This window comes from Physeter macrocephalus, chromosome 5 (genome assembly GCF_002837175.3).
Source record: "Physeter macrocephalus isolate SW-GA chromosome 5, ASM283717v5, whole genome shotgun sequence".
Taxonomy (NCBI): Eukaryota; Metazoa; Chordata; class Mammalia; order Artiodactyla; family Physeteridae; genus Physeter; species Physeter macrocephalus.
Genome location: NC_041218.1, coordinates 48,675,754 through 48,686,739, shown reverse-complemented (window position 1 = coordinate 48,686,739; position 10,986 = coordinate 48,675,754). Strand labels below are relative to the sequence as shown.

The following is a 10,986-nucleotide window of genomic DNA, read 5'->3' as shown; positions in this document are numbered from 1 at the left end:
TTTTTTTTGCGGTACGCGGGCCTCTCACTGCTGTGGCCTCTCCCGTTGCGGAGCACAGGCTCCAGACGCGCAGGCTCAGTAGTTGTGGCTCACGGGCCCAGTTGCTCCGCAGCATGTGGGATCCTCCCAGGCCAGGGCTCGAACCCGTGTCCCCTGCATTGGCAGGCAGATTCTCAACCACTGCACCACCAGGGAAGCCCCCCAAAATTTTTAATTAACTTAAGAATCCCAAACTTACTTTTCTAGGTGATAAATACATGCCTCAAAAGCCAAGTCCATACTGAAAGTGTAGATACAACTTAATGACAGAAATGTTAAAAACACCTTTTTCTGTGTGCATGCTTTTGAAAAGTCTCCTCCATGTGGAGTGTAATTGCGTGGCAGCCACAAATGAACATTGGCCAGAGAGAGGGTATTATTTATCACAACTGTAAAATGGCTTATTTGAGGTAGTGCTACATTTAGTTTACTTTTATCAAGTGGCAGCACCTTGGAACCATCTGTTCTACATTTATACAGTTGTCCCTCAATATCAGCAGGGATTGGTTCCAAGACTGGCCTCAGATCCCATAATCCGCTTATGCTCAAATCCCATAGTCAGCCCTCTGTATCCGTGGTTCCGCCGCATCCTCAGGTTCAGTCAACTGCTAATCATGTAGTGTTATTATCTATTGGAAAAATCTGCACAGAAGTGGACCCGCACAGTTCAGACCCGTGTTGTTCAAGGGTCAACTGTAGGGCTTCCCTGGTGGCGCAGTGGTTGCGCGTCCGCCTGCCGATGCAGGGGAACCGGGTTCGAGCCCCGGTCTGGGAAGATCCCACATGCCGCGGAGCGGCTGGGCCCGTGAGCCATGGCCGCTGAGCCTGCGCGTCCGGAGCCTGTGCTCCGCAACGGGAGAGGCCACAACAGAGGGAGGCCCGCATACCACAAAAAAAAAAAAAAAAGGGTCAACTGTATTTGTAGACGATGGTACCAAGTACATTATTCCACAAACTATGAACCTATCTTTGTGAATTACTACATAAAGTGGAGATTTGTGACACTTATCTAAGTAAATCCACAACACCCTGATATTGAGGAGGGAAAACGTTTATAGACTGAAATTAACCAAACTAGTTAATGAACCAATCAAATTAACTCAGTCATGGCCCTAAACTCTATCGCCCTTGGCCTCCCTGGGCTGACCTGATCCCACCAGTAGAGTACCAACTTTTGCTCCGTACGCTTCCATGCTTCCTCCTAAGTGGCATCAGGCAGAAGGACGTGCTCTGTTGAACTGGAGTCCATGAAGAACTTCTTTCGGGAAATCGGCTTATTCTGAGGGCATTTCAGTTTGAAGCCACTCATCCTGCCACACAGTTCCTCCCAGTGCCTCAAGTTCACCTTCTGTTCGTGATCAATGTCAAACCTGAGCCTGTAAGATAGCATGGGGGACTTCCTTGGTGGCCCAGTGGTTAAGACTTTGCCTTCCAGTGCAGGGGGTGTGGGTTCGATCCCTGGTCGGGGAGCTAAGATCCCACATGCCTCGCAGCCAAAAAACCAAAATATAAAACAGAAGCAGTATTGTAACAAATTTCAATAAAGACTTTTAAAAAAATGGTCCATGTCAAAAAAAAAATCTTTAAAAAATAAGGCAGCGTGAAGAGAATTATTATGAGAGCTAAATTTATTGAGCACTTCGTATGTGCTAGGCATTGTTCTGCGTGTTTTGCATCTGTTACCTCATTTAATCCTCACAACAACTCAAAGAACTTTGTACTATTTTCATTCCCATCCAAGGTTGCTGGAGCTTCGCTGGGTTATGTTACCTGCCTAGAGTCACCCTGTCAGTGTAGAATGGAGGGTCCCACCTAAGTAACTTTTAATAGGATTAAGCTCTTGAGTTAAAACCTAGTCTCTTCAGAAAGCCCCTGGTAAACCTGAGGGCCAAATCAAAGGCAAGCTACAAATTTTCAGGTGAATCCCGTTAAATAATATTATTAATGTCATTCAGACATAACAGAAGAGAAGTCTGCCAGTTACATTGTTGAAAGTGCACGGGGCCTTGGGTTTGTATTCTCTGGTCTTCTTAACATGACTTGGATCCGTCTCTTTCCAGAATGAAGTGTCCATGTTGAAAAACGAGGTGGCACAGCTGAAACAGCTGTTGTTAACGCATAAAGACTGCCCCATAACAGCCATGCAGAAAGAATCACAAGGATATCTAAGTAAGTCATTGACTTTTTTGCTTTTTTTAGTGTCCAGTTTTTTGCCACCAATTTCTCATTGGATTTATTGAAAGAACCAAAGTAAAGCATAGACTGCACACCCAGGTGGATATCATGCTAGAATTCTTGAGTGGCTGCCAGACTACTGCACCAGAGGGAACCCTTCTTTTCTGACCCCATTCATCACCATGCCTGCCACCTCCTAGTAATTTCTGGCTAGACGTTCCCTGGCATTTCACATTGTAAAATCCCACCGAATTCCAATTCTGCAGCCAGTAGGAGCCCAGTTACTGGTGGGCTAGCAGTCTTATGGGCTGGGAAGCAGGCTTTGGGTGAATTATATCCAGTGCCTCAGGATATGCTATATGTTATTCACCGGGCTGAAAAGCTAGTGACCTTGTCTCAGTTTACCAATATGTAAAGTGGATCTGTTTTTCTAGATCCCCATATCTGCACCTGGAATGTCAATAGGTTCAATGCTAATTGAGTAGGGGATGGCGGAAGAAGCGGGGATTCATGGCTGAAGGTCAATTTCTTTTCAAATAATTTTTTAGATTGAGCAACACAGATTCTCCCACCACATGTGAGTATTTTTCCACATTTGATATATGGATGGCTCTTTGAAAAGACAAGATGGGGACTTCACATGCCACGACTCAAACACATCAACTCATGTTGCTGATCTAGAAAGCATGGCTTTGCTTGTAGCTATAAACTGGGAAGGCATAGCTTTGTGACTTTAAAATAAAGTTTTGAAATTAACCTCCAGGAGAAAATGTGTGAAACGCTCGTATTTCTAGCAAGCATCTAGCAATATTTTTTGAGTAGTCTCCAAGTCCACCCAGGAAAGAGCTATATTGGTGTGTGTGTGTGTGTGTGCTTTTTCCTAGGTCCAGAGAGTAGCCCTCCTGCAAGCCCCGTCCCCACGTGCTCTCAGCAGCAGGTCATCCAGCATAACACCATCACCACTTCCTCGGCCGTCAGCGAGGTGGTAGGAAGCTCCACCCTCAGTCAGCTCACCACTCACAGAACAGACCTGAATCCGATTCTCTAAAATCCGAGGGTCAGACCTTGCCTCCAAGGAGAGCTGTCGCATATCCTGCGTCCTTTCTTTTAAGGGCATTTTTAGAATTAACTCAGACCTGGAAGACTCCTCAGCCCTTCAAAGACTGGCTTTCATTTTTATAGTTATTATGGAAATGTTGTCTTTTATACGTAGTTATATAAGCAAAAAAGGGAGTTATGCAATTAATAATCTATCAGCTTGGGAAATGCTTTGGTGCTTTTCTCCAATTTTCTGGTACCAGTTACTTGTTTATAAACTGAACTCTTTCTGTATATAGTCATGGTTTCATTCTTATCAGTCCAACCCTTTGCCTGAAACGTTGAATCTTGTTAAGCCACAGCTTTTAGCCAAAATGAGGCGTACCTAGATGTCCAGTATACAGACTGCAAGGCAACTGGGGGAGAAGTCTGACGATGTTATAGCTTATGTTGAGTTGGTGCTATGATGTCACCAGAATCCCAGATAAATGGAGAGCCTTTTCCACAACCCTGTTTCTCTTACTATAAAAAAAGTATAAGCTCCCTTGAGCTTATAAAATCAGCAAGCATCTCACCACCTCTCCTCCTACTCTTGGTCCACTTCCTGAATGCCCAATTTTCCTTTCCATTTCCACTTTTACCTGGGCTCCCTATTGACTCTTTATTTTTACTTTCTTCTGTTTTATTTTTTCCCCTTTAGCATTGCATGTAAAGAAGAAAATAATGTTTAAAGGAAAAAAAAAAAGCTAATGTGGACCTAGCCATGGCTTCCCTTGCCCCTGACCCATTCAACTCTTGCTTTTTACAAAAGAGTAACCGGGAGATGTTTAATGTGCCTGGTTTAATGTTTTTAATAATCAGAGCAAATAAAAGGTGGCTTAGCCGTAGGTGAAGCACTGTTGAATGCCAGCTGTGGAGACGCTAGGGAAGGGAGCTTTATAAGCCTCAATTGTGTAAGTCCAAATTATGATGCAGGGCTAAAACATCATACCCTCGAATTACAACTGGTTTTATATGGCCTGTCTATAATATTGAAAATCCATGTACTATATAATAATTCAGAAGGGCTCTATTCACTACACAGATTACATTGTTCAATCATTAGCTGCTAATAGCCTAAGATATATTATTTTTTTTTTTCTTAAGCCTATGGAACCGTCTTTGCTGTTCTGGTGGGTGAAAGTAGACGAACTACTGGAGGAACAGAGAGAGAAAGAAAACCTTATGTTTCCATGGAGGTGCTTTCAGCCCTCCCACAGCAGTAAAGCACTCTGGCTGCTCAGAGTATCCCCTGGATATGGCTACGCCACTCTTCTGAATAATTCTGATTTATACTTTCAGCAACTTTCCTGGACTTGCCCATTATAAAAAGCAAATAGTCCGAACCACAGTTGTGCCTCCTTGAAACAAGCCATTCTACTGTGCTAAGGTTTTAATATCACATCTCACAAATAACTGGGGCTAATGTTCTTCTCTAGTGGTCTAGGCAGGTGCTGGTGTTTCATCTCCATTTGAATGCTTGACCTCCAAACATGAATAAGTGTGTGTGTGTGTGTGTGTGTGTGTGTGTGTGTGTGTGAGAGAGAGAGATAATGGGATATAAAAAAATAGTATTTTACAAAAGGTGTAGGTTTTATAAGAGTTCGGAAAAGGGAAGGATGTGGTTTTTTTCTCTCAGTATAGTGTAAGAATCTATTTTGGAGAAAAGAAGAAAATATAAGGGTCATGAAGCATGGTTTTTATAACTAGTTTCAGTTTTATCTAATAACTTACTTTTTAAATCAATATTTATCAACAATCTTTTCATGTATGCAGTGCTTTCAAAAAGAAAGTTTTGAGTTTCCAGGGAAACTCATAACTTGGATATATGATCTAAAAAATCAAAACAAAAGCAAAAGCAAAAAAAAAAAAAAGAGAGAAAAAAGAAAAAAATGCAAACAAGAAAAGGATTTTCTATTATATTTTAGACAAACATATCATTTTTAAGTATTTTAAATACTGAATTCAGTTGTTTTGTTTTGTTTTGAATCCCAGCTGTAATAGCTGAATGGTTTAACCTAACTGGCTTCCTAAGAAGTTTAAGATTTAGCTAAAAAAGCAGTTAACATTCTTGTCTCTATTTTGAAATCAAAAATAATTTTTTCTAAACTCCTTCCTAGGACCACTTATGTGTCCCCCTATAAAGGAGAAAGAGCTCATTGAAATATTTGTTTGGGTTTTTTAATTTTTAAAAAATTTTTGTTTTGCTTTAAGTGAAAAATATTTTCTTTCTTTACTGCATGCATAGCACTTAATGAAACGGATTTTTAAAAAATCCACTGGTGATATCAGAATGTCCAAGGAGTGGGCTGTCACTAAAATTCTGGTTTACTTTCCTTCTGTTCCACCTCTTAATTGAAATATTTAGTTGTTAGACCGAAAGCCTCTGCATTTAAGAACTTGCCTGAGTTTTCTTAATTCAGCAGCTTGACGGTTTGACTGATGTGCATTATGTATAGCTCAATTATGTCTGTTTTTTATGCTAAGAAGGCAAACCACCACACACAGTTTAGCAAACGGGCCTCAACGTATAATTAGAATAAACTTCTTATTATACTCAGGGCCTTCAGGTGTGTTCATTAGCAGTGTGGAAATACAGTAAATGGAGGATGCCAGCAAGTTGTTAGAGCTTCTTGAAATCCTGAACAGAAAGGCTCATTGGTCAAATCCAACACTCGACTTATCAATATTAAATATTTCACTTGAAGGCCTAGTTTCACCAGACCGTAGGATAATCTGTCTGCCTGAAAATCTCTCCATCTTGTCCCACACTTTTTGCCAATCTGGGGAAACATTCTGCCCTGTTCTCTCCCACCCAGCTACTGGGTCATCTATCCATAAGGTCACAGATCAGTTGCAATGACCTTCGGAGCACCCATCCTGAGGAGGGAGGGCCCGCAGCGCAGCACTGCCTCTCCTCGTTCACAGGTGGGTTTTTATCAGCAGGATCTGCTTCTGAAGTCACTGCCAACCTGCCTGGAAACTTCCACAGCGCCTCCCCTGCCTCCTGTGACAGGAATTAGCAGCCAAGATAGGGACACCTGATAGCGTTTCTACCAGGTCAGTCCTTACCTACACTGAGGCATTCCCATCTTAATTGTTTCTCCTTAAGACATTTCTCAACATATGCCAGGACAGGTAGAGTGAAAATCCTCCCTGTGCATGAATGGACTCGTTTTAACGCCTGGCGTGAGGTCGGATGTTTTCCCTTTACCCTTCCCCTCGGCCCTCTCCTATCTCCACATCAGTGTTTGCCAGCCACAGTCTTAACACGGCCCATGGGGACGGGACGAGCAATTTGTGTACTGTCACTGCATGCCTTCTTATCATTAGGGTGACTTACTTGGAGCAGTTGCTCTTTGGAGCCTGTCAGGTCCCAGAAATCAAATGCAGTGCTTGTTCCGAATAGAGGGGCATCCGTGGTGAATGTGCAGGTGGCTGTGGTCTGTTAGTTCAGAAAATTGTCGTGTGTTAGTTGAGCTTGTCATTAAAATCAACCAGCTGCCATAAAAGACCAGCCTTTGGCTGGGGGGTTTTAAGCATCTGTAACTGCTATAAACCTAGCCATCCAGTTAGGATAGAATGTGCTTCTTTCTGGTTAATAAAAAACCATCTAAGAAAATATATATGTATGTATGTGTGTATACAGTGGAATTCAAGGACCAAAGCAAAATTTGAACAGGAATCTATTAATTTAGAATTTTATAAGATATTTATTAATAAATGTTATTTTTAAACATTCCATTTGAACAATATTCTTCTGTAGGATCTACTTGTTTTTAAAGGATTAGTTCATAATAAACTACTCTAGTTGTGTGTATCTTCATTTTACAGGGTTTCAAATGGCTATTCTCCATCATTTGGTGGAAATGTTTGTTTAGACCTCTGTGCATAGAAATTTCAAGGATTTGTATTGTTCTTTGAGTTATTTTTTAATCTATGTTTGGAACAGTTTTAAATCATCTATTTCTTTTTTCATTTTTAAAGTAAGCTCTTTCCTTTAGGAAGCAGAGTTCAGCTAAAGGGAATCGGTAACTATAACTGGAACAGCTCTCTTGTAAAAGTGTAAAAACAGCTTCATCTCTGCTTCTCCCCACCGCACCCCAACTTCCCAGAATGCCTTGCACTATTCAGCTTCCTTTAGTGCTCTTCTCGTCCCTTCCCAAACCGTGCGCAGTAGCTTTAAGCCATTCAAGTTCCATTATGCAGTATGTCTGAGAAGGGAAAGGGAATAACCCGTTTAAATTGGAATAAAATAGTGCCTATAAGAACAGTAGCAATTTAGAATCTCTCTTCTGCTTTTAAAATAATTTATATTTTAAAATTGCACTTTAGCATTTGTAATCCCCATCAGTTTCTCTCGTTCTCTTTCAGACCTCCTCCCTGTCCTTAAACTTGCCTTCCCCCTCCCCTTCCCAACTCCCCCACGCTTCCTCTAAGGCTCTGAGCTGCATCATTTAAAATACTTTACGGAATATTTGCACCAGGTACATTTGCGTGAGTTCACCAGTAGCATAGCCAAGACGCGTTGCTCACATCAACCTAGATGAAGCCTCTGCTACGAGAATGCCAAGGAGAAGAGCCAGTTTATACTCTTTCTCCCTTTATTCATAGCATGTTTTCTAAAAATGTTATATTATGCAACAGATGTGAGGGAGCGGCTGTGCTACACTTAAGAATTTTCTATCTTATCCTCCAACCAAAGTGTGCTGAATGAGCCAGGAGACGTATTCTTTTGTGCACCACCATGTACATCAGACTGTCGTCCTCGCCATCGTCTCTCTGGGCTGCTGAAAATAACGGTGACCCTAACTATTTCATTCCTAGGTCTCAAAAATACAATGTTGCCTTGTACCATAATTAGGGACAGCACCTCTATTTTACAATTATAATCTAAGAAAGGACAAGAAGACACTGAAGCAATAAACTTACAGGTAAAATCCAATACCAAAACAAAGAAAAAACAACAAACAAACAACCCAGCTCATCATGTTGTGAAAATGAAAAAGTGTATGTCCGTTCAAAATATTTTACTATTTCTTGTGGAGTTTTTCAGTGATGTAATGCTTATAGCCAAATTGCTTAAAGAGTGTTTATATATTTTTTTCCTTCTAAATTGTCTATTTTTTAAAAAAGCTATTTAACCACAAGTTGAAGGGGGGGGGGTAAGGCCAAATTGCCAGCATTTCTTAAAAGATTAATATTCTTAAGTGGCATTCTGATACCTTTCCAAGCTGATCATCAGAGGGGGATCAATAATTATCAGCTGTTATATTTAGACCAACTTACAATATCTAGCTCATTAGAAGCCAGGATTTAGAAAGCTCTTCTTAAGCCATTGAAGATTTTCTTGCATTGTGTTTCATTTTATAGGATTTGTTTTTAAAAAACAGAATCATTTTAGCCTCAGGACTGAGAATGTGGAACCTGAATAAATTAGCTTTAAATACATCATTAAAATCTTATGCACAATAAGCTCACTAGAGTCTAGTTTGCTCCTTTAGAATACCAAGGCTATAGACGCTACAGGACATGATGAAAGGTATCAGCCATGCTGAAGTGGAGGGGGTTTCAGAGGAAGGACCCTTCCCCACCAGCCAGCCAGTAGAACAGAAGAACTGCTCGCCCTCTTTCCTTCTATGTTCTGCAAAATCACACCTGCCTCATAGAGAGAGGAGTTCTGCCTTTGAGGTTTGTCTTGGAGAAAAGATAAGCTTGAAATGTTCTCCCTGGAGAGGACATGGGATTTGGGATCTTCCGAAAAGGCCCAGAAAAAATGGCTCAGTTCAAACACAGTGTTCTAGGACAATTGGAATATAAATATTGTCCAAAAAATAGAACTAAGAGAAAAAAGGTTAACATTGTGCAAAGTAAGTGTTAACTAAGGAAGTCCTCAGAAAAGGTGCTGTCACTTTAAGTTCTGGACTCCGTGGGGCGGGGGGTGGGGGGGTTGTTTGTAATTGTAAACAGCAAAGCATTTGTGTTTGTTTGTCTGTTTGTAAAGCAACCACCTTCCTTATTGGAAGGAGAAAAAAACTGGGGGTACATACATGTAAATACTTTTGCAGCAGCATTTAATATGTTTAATTTTATGTTAAGCTTTTTGTTGCATCGTGAACACATTTATTGTTACCAACGGACAATGAGTTCATTAAGACTGTTCAACTAGGTCAGATTTTTACATCTCTTTCTAGCAAGAAGAGACAAGATTTTGTGCATTTGTACAAATGTTAATAATATCACTGCAATTCCAATATAATAAAGCACTCAAATGCAAATATTATACGTACCCTCTGTATGATGAAATTTGGGTTGGGGGTAATGACTGCACAAGATCTTATTCATGCCTCATAAACCAAGGCTTAGGCTTTCAGGGTCACCATCGTCTAGGGACAAAAGCAGGTGAGATTTTCTCCTTCCCAGACCATCACTACTCTCCCACTGCCTCTTCCATCCAACTTCCCAACTGAGGCCACGAGTCTAACACATTCACAGTGGGTTGGCCACATGACTTTGGGATCAGCACATTTTAACAGTCAAGAAATACAGCCAGGGCTTCCCTGGTGGCGCAGTGGTTGAGAGTCCGCCTGCCGATGCGGGGGACACGGGTTCGTGCCCCGACCCGGGAGGATCCCACATGCCGCGGAGCGGCTGGGCCCGTGAGCCATGGCTGCTGAGCCTGCGCGTCCGGAGCCTGTGCTCCGCAACGGGAGAGGCCACAACAGTGAGAGGCCCGTGTACCGCAAAAAAAAAAAAAAAAGAAATACAGCCAGCGTAAATTCATGTTTAAGTTGTGTCTGTGAACCAAGAATCACATGCTGGCTAGTCTGACAGTCAAATCCTGGTGTTCTTTGTTTGACCTCCAGAGAAGTCCTAAGGACAGGCTTAGCCCAGTATGCATGCACTCTTATAAACATTAACCCCCGCCTTCCTCTTCATCCTGCCTTCCTTCCTCTTCCTTATTCTTTTATTATTTTTCTAGTCATGCTCCTCTTTTTCTTACACTCAATCTGATCCATCAGCATGGCCAGAATCCAACCATCCTTTATCACCAATTTTACTGTTGCAGTTCTGTCCAAGCTACCAGCATCTCTTATCTGGATTAGTGCAGTGCTCTTCTAACTGGCAGCCACAGGGAGCGTTTGAAAATGGAAGTCAGACTGTATTCCTCTACTACTTAAAACCCTGCAAGGACTTCTCCACTCATTCAGAGCAAAAGCCAAATACCTTACTTTCAAGTTCTATAAAGATCCCACCTGACCTCACCCTGTTCATTCTGAGTTCATCTCTTACCGTTTTCCTTCCCCGCTCACACCTCTCCAGCTCCATTAATATCTTTGAGGTTCCTCAAACATCCTCTCACTATCCACCGGAGGGCCTTTTCACACACTGTTCATTCCCTCTCTCCAAAATATTCTTCCCCCAGATGTCAGCCTAGCTCCCTTTCTCATCTGTCTCCCTCTCAGTAAAGCCTTTCTATCCCACATAAAATTATATCACTCTCACTCTTCCTTCTCATCTGCCTTGCCCAGACTATACTTTCTATAGAATTTACCTCCATCTAACATAATTTATATTTAGTTATTTTTTTTTTTATTGTCAGTCTCCCCCAAGTAGAATGTAAGCTCCACAAAGGAAAGGGCATTTTCAATTTTCTTCACCCTTGCAACCCAAGATCTAGAACAGTGGATACGC

At 41.6% G+C, this 10,986-nt stretch overlaps 1 protein-coding gene across 13 annotated transcripts in view; it reads left to right on the top strand.

Moving 5' to 3' along the window:
* The window catches only part of CREB5 (cAMP responsive element binding protein 5), a 430,944-nt gene extending 421,099 nt beyond the window's left edge, over window positions 1–9,845 (top strand). For 10 of the 13 annotated variants that reach the window (XM_024129515.3, XM_028489949.2, XM_024129528.3 and 7 more), the window contains 2 exons: window positions 2,100–2,208; window positions 3,099–9,842. In XM_024129515.3, coding sequence (XP_023985283.1) covers window positions 2,100–2,208; window positions 3,099–3,262 — 273 coding nt within the window. In that variant the 3' untranslated portion in view covers window positions 3,263–9,842. Of the gene's footprint in view, window positions 1–2,099; window positions 2,209–2,762; window positions 2,792–3,098 lie in introns of all 13 variants that reach the window. The other 3 variants (XM_028489956.2, XM_028489955.2, XM_028489948.2) reach the window with 3 other exon arrangements.
* Window positions 9,846–10,986: the final 1,141 nt, after the last annotated feature.